Raw genomic sequence first — 27726 nt, forward strand, 5'->3', positions numbered from 1 at the left:
AAGCTCCTCTCCAAGTGTTGCCTCTGCTATGTAAGGTCTTTCTTGATTCCCCTCACTTGCTAGTGCCCCCATGAAATGATCTCATGATGGTACTTAACTTTGTATGTGTCATATATACCCTTTGCTTCTCTTGATAGAATGTAAGCTCCTTGAGGGCAGCGCATGGTTTTTGTCCTTGTATCATGAAGAGCAGCAGCTAGCGCTTTATAAATGCTTACTGATTGATTCCTTGCAACTCCCTCCGGTGGACATTCGTCCTGCTCTGACTTCTTTGACTTTCGGATCTAGCAGGAGGCTGATGCAGACTTTTGTTACACCCTGCTGTCACTTCTAGACTAATCCTTTACCACCATTTCACAATAACTTTTCTTCTTTTGAAATCCATTCCATTTGTTTACTCCTCCCCATTTTTATTGCTTTTATCTACCAACCTCCAACTGACTTTTCTAGCATTTTCAGCCTGACTCATCTTTCTACTCTATCCTCTGTCATCATCCTTAGGTATTCGAATATTCATGTGGACAATCTCTATGACTGAAAAATTCCTTGACCTCAACTTCTGCATCCCACTTTAGCCAGATGTTGTCATGGTTATATCCTATGCTTAATTCCATTACCTCTGATATCCAGTATTCTATTCTCCAGTCATAATTGTCTGTCCTTTCATCTGTCCCATTCACTCATACTTTGCCTATGTTATGATCTCTGGTCCTTTAATCAATACCTATTCTTCTAGTCTGCCTTCTCTATTGTCTCCATACTTAGTTATGACTTCCTGGTCTGCTTCTTCTCACGTCCCACATTTTGAAAGCTAACATGGTAATAATCCTTGATTTACATTATTTCCACCCTGTGAATTCTCATCCCTAGGTAACTTGTATCTGCTTTGTCTTCACCTGTTCCAGGGCTGCTGAGAGTCAGTGGAGAAAGTAATGAAATTGATTGTTTCACCTGCTACAAATTTATGATGCATAAACTCAAATCACCCCTTACTACTGCTTGATAATACTTGTGTTCCGCCTTTGTCAGGTCCCTCTATTATTATCCACAGTAACTATTCTAAACATTTTTTAAATTTTTCCAACTGAAGATATCCCGCCCCACATATCCTTAAAGTAAGTGACATAACTGCCTACTTGTGAATATCCAGTCACGGGGAGCACTCTCTGTTCTTCAGCTATTTCTCAGAACTTTTCTGTTCTTATCTTTTTCTCTGGTAAAAGGAGATGTATTCTTACTTTTTACCTTTACCTATATCTTTAGTCTTTTTAACCCCATCATCTCCAGGATCTTGATGCAACAGTTAACCTCTCACATATTGTGAATTTAATCATCAATAAAAAAGAACGTTTTGATATACAAAAAAGAATCAGAAAGAACTAAATCTATCAATAAATATTAAATACCTTATTGTAAGGTACCATGCAAAGTGCTGTGAATACAAATGTGGATACAAATAAAAAAACAAAAACCAAAATAATCCCTAATCAAAACACAGTGTGAACTTTTGCCACGTACAGTTAGATTTTAAAGAAGTATATATTAAATTTCACTGTGTAGTGACATCCTTGTATTTGTTCACACTTTTAAATTTTTTTTCCTGTGCATTTTAAAGTGTTTAAAGTGCTCTTTTTGTATGTTGCTAATGTGAGACATTGGTTTTGCCTGACTATACATATTTCTAATAAAGTTTTTTGCTTTTGCTTTCTTAGTGGGGAATGAGGTGGTGGAGGAAGAGAATTTAGAACTAAATATAAAATAATATTGAATTATTTTTAAAAGGAAGAAAGAAAAGGAACCTACTTTTCTTGCCATTACCAATACCAATTACTGGTTGGGGCAGCTAGATGGTGTACCAGTGGAGGAGTCAAGAGGCCCTGAGTTCAAATCTCACCTCAGACACTTGACACTCACTAGCTGTATGACCTTGGGCAAGTCACTTAACCCCAATTGCCTCATCCTGGGTCATCTCCAGTCATCCTGATGAATATCTGGTCACTGGATTCTGGAGGAGAAGTGAGGCTGGTGACCTGCACAGCCCTCCTTCGCTCAAAACAAAGTCAAGTGTAAGTCATGTCATCATTTCCCTGATGATATGGTTTTCTTTGGCAGTGAAGGATGAACACACCAGTCACTGGTGTACTTTTTCCAGTGAACAGGTATGTCCAAGAGTCTTGGGAATGGCAGTGCCCCCTCACACTACCAGTCCTGCTTCTAATTCTGTTCTTGTAGCCATCAGTACAGGAGGAAAACCCAACGGAGATTTGACCTGGCCACTCTTTCTGTAGATGATGGCAAAGTCCTTGGCACTGTCATATTGCTCAAAATTAAAAAACAAAAGCATTACTATCAATAAAAATAACAGTCAGGAATTTGCATTCCTATGTTCTTTGCCACAGCGTCCCAAGAACCATGGTATCTTTCCATCTGATTTGCTGCTGACACTGAGGTGTCCTCTGTTAGAATGTGGCCTCCTTGAGAGCAGGTCCTGTCATACTTTCTCTTTGTACCCCCACTGCTTTGCACATAATAACTGCTTCACTCACTCATTCAGGTTATGGAAGTTCACAATCTTGGTGTTACCTTAACTCTTCCCTCTCACCCCAAAAATATGATCAGTTGCCAAATCTTGTTGTTTCCAGCTCTGCAGCATCGTTTCTATCCCTTCTCTCTGCCCACACAGCCACTACCTTAATTCAAACTCCCATTGCCTTTTGCCTGGACTCTTTTTCTATGTGTCTGCCTCAGGTCTTATTACAACTCCAATTTACCTTTTTCATAGCTCCTTATTCATTATACTCTGGTGGTTCTCAGTTGCCTCTAGTAGAAAAATCACTATATGCATTTTAAAGTTCATCACAACCTGGCTCTTTTATACCTTTCCAGTTAAACAGCTGGTAGTGTTGTGGGTAGAGTGCTGGGCCTGGAGTTAGAAATATCTGAGTTCAAATCTAGCCACCAACTGTGTGTCCTTGGGCAAGTCATTTTACCTCTTTTTCCCCAATTTCCTCAATCTTCATCAATAAAGTGGGGATAATAATCGCACCAACCTCCCAGATTGTTGTGAGGATCAAATAAAATAATTGTAAAATACTTTAGCACTGCATCTGCCACGTAGTAAGTGCTATAGATATATATAGATACACATCTATATGCTAGTTATTACCATTTTTGTAATTTTATTATTAATTATTCCTGCACCTTGTCCACCTTTGCATACTTTGTGATCCAGTATTGCTGACTGCACACCAACTTAGAAAATCACAGGCCAACATTCTCTGTGTTGTAATTTATATTGGTAAGCATTCCTCAATTACATTTTAATCTAAGTAGGTACATGAGTTTGACACTGTTCTACATGAAGCCTTTCATGATTTTCCTGACCTGCTGTTTCCTTCCCATAATTTCTTTGTACGAATTTTATAATTATTCCATACTTATTTAAAACATGTAGTCTCCCTTGTTCAAATGTAAACTTCTTGAGAGCACTTTTTTCCTTGTATTTCCTAGCTCTTAATAAATGCTTGTCAATGGACTGCAGATTTAAAAACTGTCAACTGAGCCCCTCCTCTGATATGACTGAAGAAATACCACCTTCTCCTTATTCTTCTTGTATCTGTCACTTTCTCAGGGTCACTGCTTTCTGATCTTTCTGACTCCTTTATGTGGACATTTCCCACAATGTGTCAAACTCATGACCCTGCTCAGATTAGATGTAATTGGGAAATGTTTACCAAAATAATATTAAATACGTTACAACATAATAATGTTAATCTGTGATTTTTTAAGTCAGTAGGCAGACAGCAAGAATCCCTTTCTATTTGAGGTTGACAGCACTGATGTAGAAGATGAGACATCTGAGCTAATTTTGAAGGAAACTAGGGATTCTGAGAATCTTTCCTTGTTTCTCTTCTTTATTCTTTCTCTATTCTTTCCCTGGACAGTCTCATTTATTGCCATGATTTTAATTATAAATACTTAACAGATTTTTATCTTTAGCCCTTAGTGCCCTTCTGAGCTCCAGGGCAACATCTTCAACTGCCTACAGGACATTTTAACCTAATATATTAACTAATATAAGCACTATTGACATATGTCCAAAATCGACTGTGTTATCTTTCCTTTTTAACTGGTTATTCACCATCATGACTTCACTTCTATCAGTTTCCTACAAATGAAGCTTTATTATCTTTACGTCTTTACTCTTCCTCCTACCCTTCCTATCTAACCAGTTACCAGGTCCTGTCAGTACTTCATTTGGCAGCTGTATATTCTTTCCCTTTTTTTTATTCTTACTTTTACCACTCTACTAATGCCACCTACCTTGACTATTGTTATATCCTCCTATAATCTCCTATACAGTTCATTCTTCATCCTATCTAGTTTAATCTAGAATAATCTTCCTTATGCATAGATCTGTACAAATCATACTCCTTAAAAATACTCAGCTCTTTATCGCTTGTCTCTATATTTCAGACTCTGTTGATTGGCATTTGGGGATATCTGCAGTCTGTTGCCACACTACCTTTTCAGCTTCCTGGTATTCCTCACCACGTATGCTAGAATGTAGCCAAATCATACTGTTCTCCTCCCCAAATGACCTATAACTTTCTTTTTCTATTTCCTTGTTCATGCTATTCTCTTTACCTAGAATGTCCTTTCTCATACCCTTTACTTGCTCAGTTTTACCCTTCCCTTTAAAGAATGCGTCACATGACAGCTTCTTAAATCTTCTCTGTTGTTCCCTTCTATTTCTTCTAAAGACCTTCTTCCCTATGTTTCACACAACAGTGTTTTCTGACTGTAGTGTAATTATCATGTACTATTATATATCATAATTATGTTTTTATAAGCTCTATGCAGCAGGAACCATGTCTTATTTTAAATTTTTATGTCCTTCAATGTTTAGCACAGTGTTCTTCATACAATAGGTGCTAAATAGATGTTTTCTGAATGGATATTGAATAATTGGAACGTGAACATACTTACTCTGGAATTTCAGAACCCATGAAGTAGTTATCCAGTTTTCTTCCAATATTTCACTGATTTATTTGTCAAAATTATATTAATACTTTTTACTGCCCTTCAAGGATATGCTGTTTTGTCACCATGGGTATTACATCCAGTAATGCAAATAGAATTTCTCTAAAATCCAGTAGGTGAACTTTGAGAGTTGCGGTGACCAAATAATTGATTACCTTTTAACCAGCCTGGTTATCAACCTCTGCAAATTTAGTTCAGCTGGTTCTCATACAACAGATACACAGTCCATCCTGGTCCCATATTCAAAGCTTTTCCAGCTTGTTAGGACCCACCATAATGAGACATGAGAGTTGGAGTATAGCAATGAATTCTTTTCATTTCATGTCTCTACAACATGAACTTTTCTAGAACTTTCTGTTCTGTAAACATTGTACAACTGGTGATAAGCAAACATGTCAATTCTAATTCAGAAGAAAGCTTACTAGTGAAAATATCTTACATATGCTATAACTATTTAACAACTTTTTTTCTTTTGTAGTTCTTTGCTTCTGGTCCTTGATAGAAAAAATAAGAACTCACCTTGCTGAATCTCATATCATTTTATTTTTATGATGTTCAGGAAACGGGGCCTGTCACTAGGAAGAGATGATATTGTTCAGCTAAAAGAAGCCTACAAATGGATTACTCATCCCTTGTTCTCTGAGGAGCTGGGTGTTCCTGTTGATGGGAAGGTATTAACTAATTGAATAATAGTAGTGTTCATTTTTTCCACGTTGTTTTGTAAGTCTTACCTTCTTATGATATCGATGAGGTCCTCTTAGTTTAAGTGCTTTTCTCTCCAAACAATCTCTTGGGTAAACATAAAACTTTTTTAATGTCCTAATTTTAAAATGCAGTGTCCAAGCCTTTTTTAGGCTTTCCTCATCAAAGATGTTTATAATATTACTGGTTGTTCATCAGCACATTTAGTTCTATTTTTCGTGAGTTTCTATCTACTTGTCCTTAATGAAATGCTTTACAGTGTTTCTTATCATACCCAAGGCAGAAAAAGGAATTACAATAATTTAGAGAGAGCCCTGAGTATAGTAGGGAGAGCAATAAGTACAGAAACAAGAGCTGGATTAAAATTCTGTCTGCAGTTAGTACTTGTGTAACCTTGTGCAAGTCTCTTCACCTTTTTGTTTTCCTCATTCATAAAGTGAAGGTGTTAGACTACATGATACCTAATGCTGTCTCTATTGAATCTATGTTAGATACGCTCCCCCTGCTGACCTCTTTCCTTTCCAAGGCAGGTCTTCTCTAAGCCTCCCTCCATAGTTTCTGCTGGCCTCAAGATCCTGGGCACGATGCTTTCAGTACAAGGCTGGGTAGGAACCATGGTGTCTTTCACCCTGCCCATGTGGAAAGTCAGAGCCTTCATTGGCAGTGGCATCATAGTGACCCAGGTGATATGGTAAGGCTTTTTGGACGTTTGGTCCAGAGCACTGGCCAGATGCAATGTAAGATATGTGATTCCCTGCTAGCCTTGCCTCGTGATCTGCACACAGGTAGAGCCCTCACTGTTATAATTCTGCTGGTAGCCCTAGTAGCCTGCTGATCTGCCTTTCTGGGGTCAAGTATACGATGTGTATAGAAGGGGAGTTATCTCAGTAGTCCTGGTCCTGATCCCTGAGATCATGCCCATGGGATTATCAAGGACTTCTACAGCTCCCTGGTGACTGAGGTTCAGAAACAGGAATCGGGGGCCCTCTCTGTTCTTGCATTGGGCAGGTGTAGACCATCTTCTAGTAGTTGGAGGGTTGCTGCTCTGCACTTGTCTCTTAAGCAGCTGAAAGGGCACAGAACAGTCTGTGGTCCAGTAGTCCAGTTCTTTTTCTCCTCTGGGACTCCTGAGGTCCTTCTGAGTATCTAACCAGGAATTATGTATGAATCTGGAAGGAAGTGTATATACGGGGGTATCTCCCTGAGGTCAGAAAAGCCTTCCTCCTGCCTTCCTGTCAAAGGATGAAGCTACAGGTGACTCCAGTGAGTCTTGAGATTTTTGGTATTCTTTCTTTTTTTGACCCGTTGGATGACTGAGCCAAGAGGAAGACTCCATATCCTCTTTCTGGTGTTTATTGATGCACATGATGTCCTCCAGACATCACCCTTGGATAATAGAGCTCCATTGATGCTGCTTAAGATCTCCCCAAAGATCTGTGTTAGTCTTCTGCATATGCTAGAGCTAATCCTCTTTGATTGTGTCAGGTGTCAAGGGCACCTCCACCCCCACCTCCAATCTCTCAGGAAAACAAGATCACCAAGCTTTTCTAATCCTCCGGGAACTGATAGCTTCTGTCATCTCTCTGATTTCCAGAAGGGCAGGATGTGATTTTCTTGCTGGCTCCTGTATCTTGCTTTAGCTTACTCTTTTTTTCCTGATCCACAATCCAGCAAACACAGCCATAGACCTGGCACTGGCATCAGCTCCATGCTGTTGCCTTCCCTCCCTATCCTCCCTTTGTGTCTCATGGTGGGAGATTTTTAGGCAATAAAATGTGTCTTGGTAAGAACAAAACAAAAAACCTCACTATAAATACAGGTTTTTAAAAAATCCTTTTCTTGATCAAATCAGAAGTTTAGCAACACCTTCCTATGTACAGATCACCTTAAAACTTTTATCATTGTTGTCATTATTCACTGTCATTGTCTGATGTGATGGGAGATGTATCAGAGGACCAAGAAAGTACAATGGAACTTATAAGAGGAGGATGGCAGCAGCAGTTTCTCTATGCTAGTATTTATGTAGCATTTTAAGCTTTGCAAAGCACTTTACAAAGATGAACTCATTTTATCCTCACAACAATTTCCATTTTATCAATGAGGAAACTGAGACAGACAGTTAAGCAACTTCCCCAGTCATATCTTTAGTAAGTATAGTAAGTGTCTGAGACTCAATTTCAGCTCAGCTTATCCCAGGTACAGATTCAGTGCTCTATGCATTTTGCCATGTAGCTGCCTTAGATGATTAGTGTTGGAAAAAAAAAGTTGTATAGGTTTGCCCTGACTTTTATTGGTTAGTTTGTGATCTGATCCATGATATATCTGTTTGTGAAATTATGAATAATACTGTAATGGTTCTTTGATATTTATATGACCCATGGGCCACTTTCAGGCCGCCAAAGCAGCCCACAGGTGGTACATTTTTCACGAGCTGCCCAAAATTCCTTGATAGTCCACAAGTGGTGCAGGTCAGATATTGTGCAGACCTGGTATAGAGCAAGAGGTCTACCATTTTTAGTGTTATAGACCCTTTGGGCAGTCTGCTAAAAGCCTATGAACTCCTTCTTAGAATAATATTTCAAAATACATAATGTGAAATATATAGAATTACAAAAGAAACTAGTTATGTTGAAATATAATTACCAAAATATTTTTAAAAACTAGGTTCCTAGACAATTGCAGCTTAAGAATCCCCACTATAGAGCACCCAAGCTTATAATAGTAGTAAATATAGATTGTAGAGTAGGATAGTAAGGAAATCTTGATCTCCCTACTTCAACAAACAACAGGTGAGAAACTAGCTGGTTTTATCACTTGTTAATCCAACCTAGCAATGTCACCCTCATTTCCTACACAAGCATTCCCTTGTAGTATACTCACAGTGCTTATCTAAACTGACCATTGATTTGGGTTTCTGATTTAGTTTTGTTTTTTTTCCTTTTTGCCTTTATTCTTTCAGATTTTAGAACCAAGTCAGTAACACATTCAGTCAGTATTACTCTTTTTACTGACTTTAAATGTAGTACATTTAATTTTGTAGGCCCAATACATTCATTAAGAATAGCAAGAATGTTAATAGAAGGGAAAAAAGAGCTGCCATGTGTTAAATTATCATTTATAATGTGTTGTCATTTTTCTTTCACATTTTACTAGACTGAACAATTAGGACTCTTAACATAGCTCACTGCCTATTTAATACATAACTACTGATTGCATCAATCTCTGTAATCAGTACTCATTAAGTGACAATTCTTGCTCCTGTTCAAAGATTAGGAAAGGAGATTTATTATAATTTATTTATTTATTTATTTATTTATTTAACTTTTAACATTTATTTTCACAACATTTTGGGTTACAAATTTTCTCCCCTTTTATCCCCTCCCCCCCCAAACCCAAGCATTCTAATTGCCCCTGTGACCAATCTGCTCTCTCTTCTATCGTCCCTCTCTGCCCTTGTCTCCATCTTCTCTTTTGTCCTGTAGGGCCAGATAGCTTTCTTTACCCCTTAACCTATATTTCTTATTTCCTAGTGGTAGGAACATTACAGTTGATCCTAACACTTTGAGTTCCAACTTCTTTAGCTCCCTCCCTCTCCACCCCTTCCCTTTGGAAAGCAAGCAATTCAGTATAGGCCAAATCTGTGTAGTTTTGCAAATGATTTCCATAATAGTTGTGTTGTATAGGACTAACTATATTTCCCTCCATCCTATCCTGTCCCCCATTACTTCTATTCTCTTATGATCCTTTCCCTCCCCATGAGTGTCGACCTCGGATTGCATTCACCTCCCCATGCCCTCCCCTCTATCATCCCCCCCACCCTGCTTGTGCCCTTGTCCCCCACTCTCCTGTATTGTGAGATAGGTTTTACTATCAAAATGAGTGTGCATTTTATTCTTTCCTTTAGTGGAATGTGATGAGAGTAGACCTCATGATTTTCTCTCGCCTCCCCTCTTTATCCCTCCACTAATGAGTCTTTTGCTTGCCTCTTTTATGAGAGATAATTTGCCCCATTCAATTTCTCCCTTTCTCCTCCCAATATTTCTCTCTCACTGCTTGATTTCATTTTTTTTTTTAAGATATGATCCCATCCTCTTCAAGATTTGTTATAATTTAATAGGCCCACTTAGGCTGAGGTGTCAGAGTAGGACTGTAGTGAATAATTACATAGTTAATTGATTATAATTCCACTGTAACCAAAGGCTGATTCTAGTATAAATGAAGAAATGATATAAAATGATGATAAATTTATATTTATGTGGTTGTTTTAAATAACAGTCCTATGAATGAGGTAGTACAGGTATTAACACAGTTTTAAACCTGAGGATACTGAGGTACCTACACTTTTCCATATTTACACATCCAGTAAGTACTTGCGCTACTGGAACTCTGACTGAAAACTAATACTCCAATATGAAAGTGGCATTGTTGTATAATGGATGGACAGTTAGCCTTGCAGTCAGAGTCCTGATTTCCACTTTTGTCTCTAACACAGATTACTTAAATCATACAACTTCTCCATGCCCCAAGGAACTCTCTGAGACTGTAAGATATAGATGAATTGTCAGTCTGCATCAGCTGAAGGAGTTCCATACTATGAGTATCTTAAATATCACAGATCTAGACCAAAAAAAAAAAAAATTATTGCTTTAGTGCATATCAGTTTTGATTCTCTGACAGCTTTAACTATTGAACTGAGAAAAAAGAAGAAAAAACAACATTACTTACATATTCACATAGATTGTTGTTTCTCTTGATATGTGGAATATTTATGGTTATTTTTTACATCATTTTTTGTTAATGGGCAGAAGGGAGATGTAACAGAGACTGACATAATAGAAGAGTTATTCTTGAGATTTTAGAAGTTCATGATTTGTAGTCTTATGATCCAGTAATGAATGTAAAAAATACAAAACCTTTTTAACAATAAATTGTAGGGTGGAGCCAAGACGGCAGAGTAGCACAAAGTAATGCAGCCACAGTCCCTTTCACAACTCCTCCAAATAGATCTAGAAAATGCATGAGACCAGTCTTGATGGGGATATCCAGAAAGTCATTGAATTCTTTGCTGAACCAGGTTGGCATAGGGGGAGGTAGAGAGGTCTGCAGATGTCAGGACAGGAGCATGCCACATGAGGTGTACTCTAACCTTCAGCAAGAGGCTGTATAGCAGAGCAAGAGGAGGTTCCAGACTTATACTGGGGCATTACTATATGGACAAATGTAAACTGGAAGCTTTGTTCCCTATTACCTAGTTCTGGGTGATCCATGGTAGACTGAGAAAGGGACCCATGTGCAAGGGTAATGGTGCCCTGGGCATCTGAGGAAGGAGGAAATTCAGAAGCAAGCTGCAGTGGTTTGGCTCAAACCCTAGAAGCAAGGTAGGTTGTCATTTCCAGCATCCAACTTAGTCCGCATAAGGATAAACGGGCCAAGAGTCCCTTACCAAAGGGGAACTAACAGTCTTGTCATTGAACCAGCAGAACTATCTAGTGGCTAATAGAGGCTTAGTCCACTATCTTTTTATTGTTATTCATACCACAGGGTCAGCAATCAGACTTTGCTCTGGATCAGACCAGAACACTGAAAGCTTGCAGGTGTCCCAGCCTACTTCAGCAAGCAAAGCCTCAGAAAAACAGCCTGAGCACAAACTCAATTAGAATTCCTGAAAGAGTTGAAGCAAGAGTTTAAAAATGTTTTTATAAATGAAATGAGAGTGCTTGAGGAAAAGATTAGAAAAGAAATGAATTGTGGAAGAAAGAATTGGAAACTGAATTAACAGCTTAGCCCAAGAGATAAAGTTTACCCAAATAATAAACTGCCATTCTGGGACCAAAAAGAAGCCAGTGACATCATGAGGCAATAAGAAATATTGAAACAAAGTCAGAAGATTGGAAAAAACAGAAGAAAATTGAAATATTTCATAGGAAAAACAACTAAACTGGAACAGAAGAATGGGAAGAATGAGAAAGAAGAATATACTGGAGGGGAGGGAAGGGAAAGGAAAGTTAGGGAAAATTAGCTCACATAATGAGAGTGGAAAAGTAGACATCTGCCCCGAACAGAGGAGCGGGGAGGGTGGATTTTGGTACTTTAATCTCACTCTCATCTCACCTGGTTTAAAGTAATAATCCTAACAGTAGAACTTACATAGCATCTACTCTGTGCCAGGTACTATGCTAAGTGTTTGACAAATATTATCTTATTTGATCCTCATAGTAACCCTAGGTGGTAGGTACTATTATCATCCCCATTTTGTAATTGAAGAAACTGAGTTAAATAAAAGTTAAATTGCTTGCCCAGGGTTATATAGCTAGTAAGTGTCTGAGCCCACATTTGAACTCATGTCTTTCAAATTCCAGGCCCAGCACTATTGTGCCAACTAGATCTCTTTCTTGCTCTCTCTCTCTTTCTCTTCCCCCCGAACCTCCTGCCGCACTTGAGTACTGGATTAAAACATTGTATTGATAGTAAGTAGTAAGGCCGAAAGGCACAAACCTTATCAGTTTTTTTCACTACACCATTCCCCCAGATTCCCATCCCATTTTCACATATGCCTTATATGTATGTACAACAAAAACTGTTATATAATGCAAACCTGGGTCTTTAATTTTGTCAGGGCATACTGGTCTCTATAAGTTTTAGCAAGATTCTTTTTTAAGCAGTGGCTTGTAAAACTGGCCTCTGAGCAAGTTGGTTATAGTATCATTTCCAGTTTTCTTTTTTACTTTTTTATTGTGAGCCAGTCTTTGAGAGTTTAATTTATATTTTCATTCACAAGTTGTGAGATGTTAGTTTCCCTTTGCTAATTTCAAAACTATTTTTATGATTTAGAGCTTGTTTGAAGTAAGTGTGATCTTTGCTCACCCTGAAACAGATGAGGATTGCCACTTTCTGTAAGTTGCTATGTAAACATCATAGTAATCTTTGTAATTGTATAACAGTGTTCATGTTATTTAGTTTTCATGAAGGTAAATTTAATGGCTCATTTCTCTCCTTTTCCTGCATTTCTCTAATTTTATTCAGACATTAAACCTGTTCACATTTTAATTTCATAAGTAATAATCATAGACTATCTTCTTAGAAATATTTTTTAGCCACCTACTGCAAACTGTAGATTGGTTTTTTTGGTTTTTTGAATAACATAAGATAACCTTTAAGGTCCTGTTCAGATTTAAAATCCTATGGTCCTACCTATGTTTGCAAAGGATCTTTCACAGCTTAAAGATTTTCTTATTTTTATTTCATAAAAAGGTTCTTAGCACCTTTATCTTATAAAATGGTAAATCTGAAATTCATGAGATAAATTATTAGAAGTTATTTCTAGTCCATTGCTATTTCTCTAGGCCCAGTACATGACATTAATTAAACTTTTATTAAGCACTTACTATGTGACAGGCATTATGCTAAGTGCTGGGGATACAAGAAGGGCAAAAAGAAACCCTGCTCTCAAGGAATCACAGTGTCATGGGGAAGACAGGATGCACACAACTCTGTGCAAAGTCTGAAAAGTGCTTTACAAATATTATGTCATTTTATCCTCACTAATAACACTAGAAGCTAGGTGGTATTATATTCCTCACTTTACAGATAAGGAAATTGAAGCCCAGAAGTTGGGCCTGCCCAAGGTTACACAGCTAGTAAAACGCCTGGGGTCTGATTGAAACTTGGGGCTTTCTGACTCCAGGGCTGGTGCTGTATAGCCACTGTTTTACCTAACTAGGCAAGGTACGAACATTAGCTTCACCTTAGATCACGTGACTAGTAAGTTGGAAAAGCCTAGGACTGGCACCCAGATCTTCGAACTGCTACTGTAGTTAGGTGGATGAGCAGAGAGAGTGTTCTACTGAGAGACAAGAAGATCTGAGTTCAAATCCTGCACAAATGTACACCACAGTGGCTGTGGGCCAATCACTAACATCGCTCGGCCTCAGTTTCTTTATCTCTAAAACAGCATCAACCTCACTTCTAACCCTAGTGCAGGGCTCTTCCCTACTAGTAGACTGTGCTGCCTTCCCGTACTCAAATGCTTATTAAAATGTAAATTAAATGTAAAGTTGAATTTTCCTAATGTTTGGTTCAGGAAGCACTGACAAAACTGGTTAGGAAAGGCATGGCAGAGTTCAGTGGAAAAATCCTGGACTTAAAATGGGAACAATCTAGTTTAAAATCTTTGCTCTTTCCCTTAACAGTTTTGTGATCATGGGCAAACATGTGGTCTCTCTCACCCTCATTTTCCTCAACTGTAAAATTAGGGTGATAATACTTACTTTACTTACTGCACAGGACTTTGAGGAAAGAACTATGTGAACTTGAAAGTGGTATGCATAAATGAAGATAATGTGAATAAATGTGAACTATTATCATTGTCATTACAGTATTTACTTCCTCCTAATATCCTGAAGTCATCAGTCAAATTATATAAAATGTACTTGATTTTTGTTATCTAGAAGTACAGTCAGTAGTCCTTGAAATTAATTTTATTTTATTTTAGGAGCACTTCATGCCCAGACTGTTTCAAGCCAGCCAAAAATAAACAGGTAGAGATCTTCTCTTCTCATTCTTGGGTGGGCTTTGTATGTGTTTAAGGTTCACCAGTGATATAGGTCATTTATATAGTATTTTAAAGGTTGCAAAGTACTTTGCATTTTTCGTCTTATCTGGGCCTCAAAATAGCTTTTGACGTATGTTCTCCAGATATTATTTTTCTATTATAGATGACAAAATGAAAGTCATGGAGCTTAAGTGACTTGGCCATGGTTTCATAACTGGGATCTCTCATTACCCGGTGTATCATTTATAAAGATCTGATCTCAGAGTTTCACTGCTGTAAGCTCAGGTTTGAATCTCTTTGTTGCCCTGAGAAAGTCACGTAAATTCTCGGAGATTCAGTTTCTGTATCTTTCAAATGGGGATAATAATACTTGTATCACATATTCACAGGGTTGTGAAACAAATCAGTGTGTGTGTGTGTGTGTGTGTGTGTGTGTGTTGTTCATGATACTCTTGTGCTTCGAGGATATGTGATTTCCCTGTTATGGGTGTCCTTTTCCCTGATGTAGAACATGACCCCTCAGTGCCATCAAACAGAGGCATTGCACATGTGGATCCATGAGGCTGCAGCCCTCCTAGTGCAGTTTGAACCATATTAAAATATAATTGGGAAGTACTTTACAAAATAAATGAAAGTTCAGTAGAACATAGATAATATTAACATGTGGTTCTTAAAGTCCATGTGTGGCTTGCTGGGATCATTGTGGTTCTTTTTTCTGTTTGAGCTTGGCCCCACTCCCCTGGAACTTGATTGATCTTCATGAGGGCCCATGTGCAAAAAAATCTTACCCGTTTGGCAGCCTTTGGGTGATTACTTTGTCCAAATTTACCTAGGTTTATCTGTTAACACATTCCTGGGCCAATCCTCAGAGCCTTTCTAGCTTGCTAGGATCTAGTTGAGCTTCCATGTCCTAGGAGAGGCCTTCATCATCTTCATTCTATTCTGAGTCAGTAAGAATAGGACTTTGTTAGATGATTAAAATAGATTTTTGAACTATATTTATTTCCATTTCTTATTTTTGTATTTTTTTAATCCTTGCCTCTAGCTAGAAAGTTGTAGAGTATATACATCCTTACATTTATGACACTTTCTGAGTTGTTAATTTTAATGTTAGTATCATAATTTCAATAATACTTCTTTTACCCATCATGGGAAATAAAATTTGGTTCTAATCCAAAGATTTCATCACCTAGGAATATCCTGGATCAGTGTAAAAGCCACATTTCAAAGTCTTGGGTAATGCCTACTTTCTAGAAGTTTACAATTTTTTAATCAAATCCAAAATTAGGTTATTTCACCTAGGGAAATCCTGAGTTGACAAGAGTCTTATTGTGAGTGCACTTGAAAAAAGTTAATTTGTATAGACATATTATTTCTTAGCTTTTACTACCATAATTTGCAAGTATAGTCAGTTCACGGGGAATATTCTACTGTGAAACCATCTTTAGCAACTTTACATATACCAGTGACTTACATAGTTTTATGATGACTCATACATTTTTACATAAATTACTGAAATCCATTTTCAGTTACTTCCAAGTTCTCTTTACTGTTACATGCACAATATGAGTCCAGCACCTGTTTGTCTTTAACTTAATGAATAATTGTCTAGTTTTAGGATCTTAGGTTTAGAGGTATATGGGACCTTAATCCCTAATAAAGGCCAATCTGTGCATTTTATACCTGAAAATATTGAAGCTTACAGAATGTAAGGAGGAAAACATGATTAAATTATAAAATTTTTAAAGGGCAGAATAAGTCTACTAAATGTAATATTTGTTTTGTGCATCTAACTGCCATTTTGTGTCTGAATTTTGGTTTGACATGAAAGTACTCTATCAATTAATAGATTCAGTTACATATCCAAAAAACCCCAGCAACTCAAGTACAGATATTTGGCCTTCACTAAAGCCTCCTCTGATCCCTCATGGGACAGAGCAGTGACCCTGGGCCCTTAGAGGGTTTGCCTTCAGAGTTCTAACCAGATAGAAAGGCTTGACATCTAAGATCCAGACTATAGGGTGAGGCCAACCTAGAGAAATTGGGAGAGGTTTATCAGCTGAAGGTTAGTCACCAGTCAGATATTTGACTGCAGAATCTACTAAGATGTGAAGTAGTTGTCTTCAGAGGGGAAATTATTTCTCTGAAAACATTCATTAACAAAGTAGAAAAAGAGCATTAATGAACTAGTATACTGTTTTTAAAAGTCTCTGTTAAGAAACTGAGAAGAATAAAAGATGATAAATAGAAGAAATAAAAGAAGAATGCTTGGAAAAGTTAGAGAAGAAATCAGTAAAATGGACTGCAAATGAGATTACAGCCATGATGTCTGCGTACCCCTCTGGCCATCATTTTGACTGCCTCCCTCTCTGATAATGGGATTCTACCCCCTGATGCTATGCTAGCTGTGCCAGGCTAGCTGTGATTGGTCCCTCTCCTTTACCCATACTTCAGGCACATCTTCAGTCATCCCTTCCTCAGCCTCCTTTTATTTGTTGCCTTTCCACATTAGAATGTAACCTCCTTGAGAGCTGTGATTGTTTTGCTTGCTTAAACGCTAGTGTGAAGCTAAATATCAAACAAAGAAACAAACAAAAATTAAGAAACTGGCCCCATCACTCCCTGGCAAAGCAGGCTCCAATTTCACTGTAGCCAGGAAATTAAAAGACACTCCTTGGAAGGAAAGCTATGGCAAATCTCGATGACATACTAAAAAGCAGAGGCATCACCTTGATTAAGGTCTGTATCATCAGAGCCTTGGTTTTTCTAGTAGCAATATATGTCTCTGAGAGTTGGACCATAAGGAATGCTCATTACTTCAGAATCTACACTTAAAAAACATGGTGCTGTACAACTCTTGAGAAAACCCTGGACAGAAACGAGATCAAGTCAATCAGTACTTAAAGAAATTAACTCAGACTGGTCATTGGAAGGACAAATATTGAAGCTGAAGCTTAAATACTTTGGCCATGGTAATGAGAAGACAAGATTCATTGGAGAAGATCCTAATGCTGGGAAAGATTGAAGGCAAAAGGAAAAGGAGATGGCAGAGGATGAGATGGATAGATAGTGTTATGGAAGCAATGAATGTGAGCTTGGACAGATGTTGGAAGAGAGTGGAGGGGATGGAAGGATGGATATGGAGTGCTATGGTCCATGGGGTTCATGAAGAGTTGGACATTACTGAACAAATGAACAGCAAATTTGCATCCTTGACGCTTAGCAGAATTTCTGGCACATTGAAGAGCTTAATAAATGTTATCTATCTAGAAACAAGACTAAAACAAATCTGAAATATATTGACAACTAACAGAATCAGGGATAGGAATCAGGGACAAGAACTGGACATATGATTTCATTGTTATCAGGAACCTCCATATTCTGTCAATAAACATGTATTAAAAGCACTTAATGTGCACCAAGTACTGTGCAAAGCACTGGGAATACAAAGAAAGGCAGAAACACTCTCCTGAAGAAGTTTGCAATCGTATATAAATAACTGGATATTCAAGATACAGAACAAGTTAAAGGTGATCTCTGAGGAAAGACCTTGGGGGAAGGGCGAGGGGACCTGGAGAAACCTCCTTCAAGAAGTAGAATTTAAACTAAGGTTTAGAGGAAGCCAGGGCATCTAAAAGGATGGAAGAAGGACATTGTAGGCATAAGGGACAGCCAGTGCAAAAGTGATGTGATGTACACCAGTGTAGCGCCACAATTGCTTGTGCTAACAGCTCTAAAAATCACAGACCTCACAGGGCAGTTTCTCTGCAATGATTAAAAGTATATACCTCAAAAGAAAAGCTGGCATTATTTACAATGGAGGAATGCCAAAAACTTTCCTCGTAAATACAAAGATAAGACGTTATCAAAACATTCTGTTGTCATAGTTCTAGAAATGTTGTAGTAAGCTAAAAGCAAAATGAAGGCACTAAAACAGACACATCAGTAAAGAGGAGATGAAATCATCTGTTTGTAAATGGTGTGGTTACTTATAAAACCCCAAAGACTCTCCAAAATAATTGTGACAGTAACTTCATTAAAGTAGCAAGATACAAGATAAATCCACAAAATATTTTACCATTTTTAAATAGTAAGATCAGAAGCCACAAGGCAAAACACAGGAAGAGAAATCACATAAAAAAACCCCCACTATGAAACAAAATACCTGGAAGTTATCCACTAAGATAAACTAAAGGTATAAATACAATTATAAAATGATCATTAAAGAAATAATGATGACTTAAATAATTGCAGAAATATTGTTGCTTATTATTGGTTCATGCAAATTAGATTAAGGTGATACCATAATTTATAGATCATCGGATCATACAGCTAGAGCTAGCAGGGACTTCAGAGTCATTTGGTCCAAACCCCAGATTTTATATATGGGAGAAGAGAAATCTAGGTTATGCTAAATGATTTGGCCAGAGTCACACGTGCAGTGTCAGTGGCAGGATTTGAGTCTAGGTCCTCAGACTTTCAAAAGGTATAGAAACTCAAGGGTAGGGACTGAAAGAAAAAAAGAAGTGAGAATGGAAGGGCACTAATAATTTTGTGCCTCAAATTATACTGTGAAGTTACAATCCTCAAAATATTTGGGGTTAGTTAAAGAAACAGAAAAGTAAATCATTGGAACAGACTAGATGGGTGCAAAACAGTCAAAATAAGCCAGTATTCAATAATTTGAAGATCAAATGAGAGAATATTTGTAAAAGTACATCATACAGTGCCTGATGCATAGTAGGCCCCTAATAAATCTTTATTTCCCTTCCCAGGGAACATAAACAGTTTGATAAGAACCATTGGGAAAACCCGAAAGCAGATGAGCAAAAAAGCAGGTTTTGACCAGCAGCTTACACCATATAATGCAATATGTTCCAAATGAATTGGGCAAACCTAATTTAAAAAAAAGATTTAGAAGAAAATAAAAAATAGTTGGAAGTAAGTTTACAACTTTGATAAGAGGGAATTTTTAATCAAGCATGAGACAAGAGAAGTCAAAAAAGGTTGAACACTGGCAGATTAGTATCACATGAAACAGAAGTTTTTGCACCATCTGTGTATCTAGGATAAGAAGGACAAGTATTTTTGGGAGAAAGTGTTTGTATCCACTATCTCTGTTAAAATAAAGATCTGGTTATCTAAGACACAATATAGAAACTTCATAGCAGCTGATTTTTGTGGTAACAGAATTAGAAACTGGACTTGGCTAAATAGTGGTAAATGAATGCAGTGAAGTCATTTTGCAACATAAGAAACAAAAAAAGGAATTTAGAGAAAGTGGGATGACTTATCATGAATTAATGTATAACCAGCAAAATTATACACATTGATAATAACAATATAATGAAAAAGAATAATGAAATTGAATGCTATATAGTTATAATGATCAAGATTGGTCCCAGAGAAGGTATATGAAAGAATGCAGGTTTCTACTTTAGTTCGATAAGAGAGTACAAGTGTGGGCTATTGCACATGCCCTGAGACCAAGTCAGAAGTTTTGTTGAACTGTTTTCTTTATGTGTAATTCTTTGGTCCCTTAATTGAGTAGTAAGAGAGGTAAATGAGATATAAAAACAAAAGGCATTAATAGAGCTTTAGAAGACAACAGGGAACATTTATTACAGTTAACTATTTTGTGCAGTACAGTTGAATTTTCTATTCATTTGCTCAGTTTATCTGTGATTGCTTTACCCGCATGTACCATAGTGGTGGTGATGGGTTTATACCACTGTAGTACATTTACCTGTAGTGTACATCCACCTACTTCTCCTGTGCCAAGAAACCAACTCACCAAGTATATATAGTGCCAGAATCGAACTAGGGAAGAGAGTACTGACTGATATGTACCTTAGCAGGTTCTTAATTTTAAGCAAAGGATCTGGTTAGATGATAAATCTGTCACTTAAGGGAAAAAATATTCCATTCATGATAGGTGAGAAGTTTAGAGATGTATTATTTGCATACTTGCTTTAATAGTCATACATTTGTTAAATTTTTCAGATATTCACCCTTTATGTGATATAAATGTACACAATTTCTCCAGTCATACTTTATTTTGCCTCTGTTTTCATTTCTCTTATTTTCATTTTCCTCTGTAGTCTGTATTCACTAGAATGGCAGTTGTGAAAGCTTTGGACAAAATAAAAGAAGAAGATTTCCGCAAGTATGTATAAGTATAGAATCCTAGAGGAAACTGAGTTTATTAAAGCTGGAGAGGCCATCTGGTCCAACCTTTCCACTTTACAAAACATAACTTTCCAAAGATAAATACAGCTAGTTTGTGGCAGAACTAGGACAATAAGATCATAGGCTTAGAGCTGGAAGGAACCATTAACTCCAGTCATCTCATTAAGTTAAGACATTGAAACAAAGACAGGTGGAGGTGGAGTGACTTGCCCAGGTCACCCAGTAGTAAGTATCTGAGGTAGGATTTGAACTCTGGTCTTTCCTGATCTAGTGCTGATTTTGGCAATCTAAAAAAGAATCACAGGATCAGAGTTGTAAGGTTCCTTAGAGGCTATCTAGTCTAACTCCCTTTTTTACTGATAAGGAAAATGAGACCCAGATAGGTTAAATGACTTTCCCAGTCATAAAGCTAATAGCATCTGAGGCAGGATTTGAACGCAGCTCCTTCTGACCCTAAATCTGTGCCCTATCTACTACACAGTGGTACCTGCGTTACCAGAACCCAGGTCTCCTAACTTGCATTTTTCTTTTTCCATGACATCACAATTAATCTGTATTTCCTACTATTGTCCAGCTCTTTTGTAGAAAAAAAGAAAGCAATGGGAACCACATGATCTTCCTTAATTGCTAAAATCTGTTTCAATAAAAGTCTTACAGTATTTTTTACTGGTTTAAAATACTATTGCATGAATTTTCTATTAAAATTAAATTATCATCATAGTGATCTTTCCAGGAATATGTTATTTTTGTAAGACTGTAAACAATTAAAATTAAGAAAACATTCAGAAAGATTTTTCCAGGATAATTATATTTCAGAGTGCAGGGAAGTTTCTTATAAATGAGTATTTTTATTCCATTTAAAAACTTGATTACAGTTCACCTGTGTAAGCTATAGCTTACTGGAGCCTAAATGTTTGTTGATTAAGTCAGCTTGGAAGGTGGTATGAACCTTTTCACACTACATGGGGACTCTTATGCTATTCAATATCTGGAGCTCTGTGAGGTAAGGGAGGGGAAGGAGGGAATAAGCATTTATTCAGCACCTACTGTATATAGGACACTGCTGATCATTTTACAGTCATTATCTCTGCAGGTAAGATCTAGTTTTAGTGATGGTTTTTCTTTTAAATGTACACCTTGGAATGGTAAGGGGAAGATAGAGCATTGTTCTCTCCCCATTCCTTCACAGTCTTAACTGGTAGCTGAGATGCAGGTTTCTGGAGCTAAAGAGAGAAAAAGGAACAAGATGAGTCTCTCTCACTTTCTATACAAATTGAATTATTTATGTCACTGGGACCTATCCTTAGGTCTCGGACTGAGGAGGAAAGGAAGAGAAGAAGAGCAGAAAACTCTTGTCTTATTTCCTCTCCCGTCAAAATGTCATCTGTTGTAACCATTAATTGAAGAGCTAGGTAGGCCAGCTCACAGAGCAGATTGATGATACCTTTACAGACTTAGTTTCCTTGGCTTAGTAAGTTAGCACCCTCACATGATAAAAATTGACCTTTTCTTCATGCAACTTCAAAACCTATCTGACTCAGAATATGTTCTAATTCATGTTGGTTGTGTGATGGAGCCTCCTGTCCTGAAAGTCCTGGTCATGACAGGTTTTTTTTGTTCCTTTATTTCAGGAAGTTTCCTTGTCCTCCAGATTCACCAAAGGCTTTTTGCTCTGCTGTTGAAATTGAGTGTGCTCATGGTGCAGTCTTTGTAGCTGGTGAGTATTTGATATAAAATAGATTTACATTAAGTTTATGTCCTTTCCAGAAAACAGAATTGCTTCTTGAGTCCTCAGGCTTTGTTATTGTTATCACCACAGTCTGAAGAGCTTTTAAAATTATTTTCAGAGAATTAGAAATGATCATATAGTTAAACTTTGAAAAGGTAAGTTTATGTTCTGTGCATTTTTAAAACAAACTAATTTAGGTTAATTTTCTCAAGTGACATGAATTGTAGTAGAGTAACAGTATCTGCGATGGCCAAATGGAGGTCTGATGTTGGACACTTAGAACAACATAAAACTAGACAGGAGGAAGAATGCAGAAAAGCAGTTAGAAGTTAGACATTTTTCTCATATTTTACTAACTCTAGAATGACAAGTAGTTCAGCTTCTTCCAGAAAAATTTTCTGGTGCTCTGATTAGTCCCTGAAATCTGGGAAAATAAAAGTGTTAATAGCAAGGAGGAAAAAAAATCTCTTTATGTCTTTCTTTTCTTTCTTTGTTTTTTTTCCTTTTTCTTTTTCGGTGAAGAAGGTAGCTGGCATCTAATAACTGACTTAGAATGAAAATGCTGACTTAACATTCAGTCTTGAAGCAATAATGGAGCATTTCAGGCCTTCTCTGATGGCTTATTCATCTAAATCTGAGTCACATTTGGCCTTTGTTTTTTAAATTAAGGCCAACAAAAAAAAAAAACTATCGTCTTTATTAGGACCATCTATAATGCCATCCTGCCACTATTAAGGAACAGGGCAGGTGATTGCTTTTGTGGGCCTTAATGTTGTTAAATTGTACCTCAGTTCATCCAGTCAACAGATATTTATTGTTCAGATAAGGCGCTATGGTGCTTTGACAACAATACCTTCCCCTCAAGCAGCTTTAGTGTATTTGGAGAAACCAGGCTAAACAAATGAAACGCCTATGGAGATCTTCCCATTTCTTCTTGAGAAGGTCAATTAATCTCTCTAGATCTCAGGGGGAGCCATTAAGAGAACTTTTGAGCTCAGGAGTGGTGTGACAATTCTCATTCTTTGAGAAGACTAAAGAATTTTGTTGTTGAGGTGTTCGGTTGTGTCCAACTCTCTGTGACCTCATTTGGGTTTTTCTTGGCAAAGATACTGGAGTGGTTTGCCATTTTCTTCTCCAGCTCATTTTATAGATGAGGAAACTGAGGCAAACAGAAGTAAGAGTGTGAGGCCAGATTTGAACTCATGGAGATGAGTCCGGCCTGGCTGTTTAACAAACACTTTGCCACCTAGCTGCCTCCTTAAGTTTTAGGGTGGTTATATTGTAAAGAGCTTAGACTGGGGTGGAGAACCTGTGTCTGAAGGCCACATGGTAGCCTTCTGGGTCCTTGGGTGCAGCCTTTAGATTGAGTCCAAGTTTTACAGAGCAGATCCTTTTATTAAGGGAATTTGTTCTGTGAAGTTTGGATTCAGTCAAAGGACTGCACTTGAGGACTGTGTGGTCTCGAGGCCACAGGTTCTTTACCCTTAGCTTTAGACCAAGGCAGAAGACTATTTCCCCCACCCCACCCCCGCCCCAGTAAAAAGACCATTGTCTTTGAATCTTCATTTTCTTACATGTTTACACTTTGTCTGTAAATCTAGATTGTAAATTTCTTTACTGCATTATACCTTTTTGTATTCCTAATACATAGGAACACGGTAGATGCTCAATAAATATCAATTTTACTCCGCTATTTTTATAAGCATATTTTGCTTGTTTTTGTTTGGCAGGAAGATATAATAAGTACTCCAGAAATTTACCACAAACTCCCTGGATAATTGATGGAGAAAGAAAACTGGAGTCCTCAGTGGAAGAATTAATTTCCAATCAGCTTTTGACAGTATTTAAAGCTGAGAGTGAGTGTTCTAATTTTCCTAATTTAAATGGTATTTATATAAGCTAAAATTATGACTGACACTACTTTTGGAATCTTAGTACCTGGGTTCAAGTCCTAATAAGTTATTTAACCCCTCTTGACCTCAGTTTATTTATCTGTAAAAATGAGTGTTCGATGTAGCCTCTGAGGTTCCTTCCAATAGATGAATGCTTTGATTCTATGATCCGTGCATAGATACATCGATGTATCTCATCTAGCTATGGACGTGAGCTTTCTTGTGGGAATTTGCAAAAATTATACTTTTTAAATAAGTCTTGACTTTTGAGCACTCTCTTCTTCTGTATGGGAGGAGTTAAAAAAAGCTTCCATTTCTAATTTAGTGCAAGATTTTGTTGCATTTTTAAAATAACTTCTAGAAGGTCTTTGGAACTATACTTCAGTACAAATGCTTCTTGCAAAGTTGTTTCAGATATAGTAACTGGTAAAGCTCTAAGTCTACGTTAACGTAGAAAGCCCCCTTTGCTATACAGATTCTTGGGGTGAAAAGGAAAAAGTTAATAGTCTCTTTAATTACTGTGTCTTAGAAAAACAGATGGTATCAGATCAATCTTTTTTTACTCTAATGAGATCAAGAATAGGACAAAATGGATTTAGGGTGTTGCTGGAAGGATTGCGTCAGACTTAAGGACAAACTTGAGGTAGCAAAAGTTGTTCATTGTAAGAATTGAGTCATTTTACAGTAGTTTTAGGTATTGCTTCTCTCAAATCATAAGATAAAGCTAGATATCCACCTGTCTGAAAAAGTGTGAGTAGAGCCAGCCTAGGGAGGTTTGAGGCAATGGATTGGAAAGCTTTGGCAAGCCCCATCTCACCATTTGATGCCTTCATTTTAGAGAAGCAGTGTGTGGGTCATCTGGGTTTCTACACTGACTACTATCTCCCAGGGCTCCTTGGATCTTCAACGTTCCAATTATTGGATATTCAGGGCCCTCCTGGTATCTGAGGCCAGGGCATTAGGAACCTTAGAGCCCCTTCACCTTAGTGCCCTAGCCTCAGCTAGTAACAGCTTCCAACTTCCAGTTGCCAGGGCTTCCAGCATCTCTGCCCCCAGGGCTTTTGGGACTTCTAGGAGGAGCCCTGCACTTTGGCTGTCTCCAGGCACAAAACGTTTTAAGTCACTTGTCATTCTAGCCTGTGTCTGCTCTTCTTAACTGTTCCACATAATTTCCTGCGCTAGGGTTTGTTTTACTGGCAGGTTCCTCCCCTTCTAGCTGCCCCAGAGCTTCTGGCTGGTGTTTTATGCATCTCTGGGGTAAAAAGTCAACTGGAGTTGCTCATTGGATTTCTTGATCACTTCCCACCATTGCCCACAGGTGTTTCAATCTGGTGTGAAATCCAGGTTTTTGCAAAAGTAGGTGCTGTGGAGGAGAGGGTTGCCTACTTTCTGTCTAGACAGCTGTCTTGATCAGAAGTCCCCTCTTCCCGGTGACCTTTTAATTGACAAATCTGATGGTCTTTTCTCAATTTTCGTGTTTGTTGACCCCTGCATTTGATGTGGTTGAACCCCTTTCCTTCCTGCATACTTTTTCCTCTCTAGGTCTTTGTGACACTGCTCTCTCTTGGTTCTTCTCCTGCCTGCCTGACCATTCTTTTTCACCTTGCTCTGCTAGGTCAGTGTGTATGCCACACCTATTGACCTGCTGTGGCCTGTCACAAGGCTGTGTCCTGAATCCACTTCTTTTTTCTATCCACACCTTCACATGGTGACTTGATCAGCTCCCCTGAATTCACTTACCATCTGATGTCTCCCAGTTCTATACCTCCAAGTATCCCACCAGCCTCAGTTCTTTTTTGCTTCCCATTCTTTGCGTAGCATTGCCTAGGTACCTAGCTCCCAGAATAGCAAGATGATGGATCAAAGAGTTTTTTCTTTCTCTGATTCCAGCTTAAATGTTAAAAGTCCCCAAAAGTCACATTGGAAATCAGAGCTACCATCTTTGAGATAGCTCTGAGTTAAGACTTTTAGGTCTTAGTCTGTTTTCTGAAATACTTTATTCACTATTGATAGTAATTCTCATTTTCCTACCTCTAAGCTAATTAAGCAAGATGACAAGCTTCCTTTTCAACTAAATTAAAACCAGAAAGGGAAAATGTGTCCAGTTAATGGGTTTTCCCCCACTTCTGTCATGGAGAAATTTCCTGTCTGTAAAATGGTAATAATGTTTATGGAAAATACTTTTGCAAGCCTTAAACTGACATATGAGTTAGCATTATTATTAATATTATAATGTTGGAAACTAGAGCCATAAAAGATCAGCAATCTCTGAATTGTTCTCTGCCTCTCCTTTCAAAAGGTTTTAACTTTTCATCATCTGGAAGAGAAGATGTGGATGTGAGAACATTAGGAAATGGTAAGAATGAAATATCATCAATTCATTCAGCCAATTCTCAAAGATGACTACTAGCCATTTTTTGACAAATGGAAGTTAAATAGTTATTGAAATCTAATACCACCACTGATGTAAAGTTTTTACATTATCTCAGCTTTATCATTTCAGATCGTTTCAATTAACATCCTTTTAATCTGATTTTTTGTAAAATTCTTAACAGCGATCTTAAGTTCTATCAAGTAAATGTTACTTGACCATTTCATAGGAACAAGGTAGTAGAGAATTTGGCAAAATTCCTCTCTGTTTGTTATTGTTTTTATTCTGTTTAGCAAACTTTTCACCAAAACTAGAACATTTTCCAAAATAAAAATTCTAAGAAACTGTTGTATTTTGTATATATTATACATATACTATATGTATATTACATATAAATACTGTATAATATTTCCTGTCTTTCATTCGTCCTTTGCTCTCAGAAAGGACCAAGGACATCAGAAGCATATGTCTGGACTTCCACTGGTGCATAAGAGCATAGAAAAGATGATGAGAGTTAGTTATACCAGAGCCGTCCCCATGGCCGACTCTGAGTCTCTTGGAATCAGCTTCACCTTTTCAAAAGACGTTTCCTTGGTGGGGATTGGTTGGAAAGCATCGTTGGCTGGGCATTGTTGCTTGTGGCAAAAACTAAGGATAGTTAACTGTTATCTTATTCAGAGAGCCCTTGGAGCAAGTAATGACTCCTTTTCACTTATTACTAATCCTTGCATTTTGCCACCAAACACATTTTTTTGATTCTTTTCAAAATTTTTGATTTTGATTCTTTTCTCTGCCTCCCCCAGTGCTAGTTCTGTCTCTAACTCTCAGGCCCCTGGAGCTTATCCTGTTTTTCGCAGCTCCCAGACATCTTGCATTAATCCCTATGTTAACTCCGACAACATGGTTGTTTCTCTGCTGCCAGGAAGGCCCTTTGCAGTTGAACTGGTGAATCCTCGGAGAGTCCGGTTCAGCTCTCAAGATATTAAAGAACTTCAGCAGGTAAATGTGTCAGTGGCGTGGAGCTGGACGTGTCTCTGTAGCTTTCTAGTGGAATTGCTCACTAATTATTATCTGCTTCCATTGTTCAGAAAATCAACATCTCTTCAGACAAAATCCAAGTGCGAGACTTACAGCTTGTGACCAGGTAAGGGGCCAAATCTTTGTAGGTGCTTTCTAGAAAAATGCTTTGGGCTGGACTGCTTTGTATTCTTTCCCCATCGGTAACAGTGTTTTTTGTTCATTTTGTTTA

General features: G+C 37.7%; 1 protein-coding gene across 1 annotated transcript in view; it reads left to right on the forward strand.

Annotated features, from left to right (window-relative positions):
• PUS10 (pseudouridine synthase 10) overlaps positions 1–27726 on the forward strand; it is an 89204-nt gene that overhangs the window by 46239 nt on the left and 15239 nt on the right. Inside the window, 9 exon segments of the mRNA XM_072635480.1 lie at positions 5603–5714; positions 12577–12638; positions 14237–14282; positions 20398–20462; positions 22117–22202; positions 23945–24070; positions 26406–26462; positions 27400–27476; positions 27566–27621. Coding sequence (XP_072491581.1) covers positions 5603–5714; positions 12577–12638; positions 14237–14282; positions 20398–20462; positions 22117–22202; positions 23945–24070; positions 26406–26462; positions 27400–27476; positions 27566–27621 — 687 coding nt within the window.

This window comes from Notamacropus eugenii, chromosome 1 (genome assembly GCF_028372415.1).
Source record: "Notamacropus eugenii isolate mMacEug1 chromosome 1, mMacEug1.pri_v2, whole genome shotgun sequence".
NCBI classification, from domain to species: Eukaryota; Metazoa; Chordata; class Mammalia; order Diprotodontia; family Macropodidae; genus Notamacropus; species Notamacropus eugenii.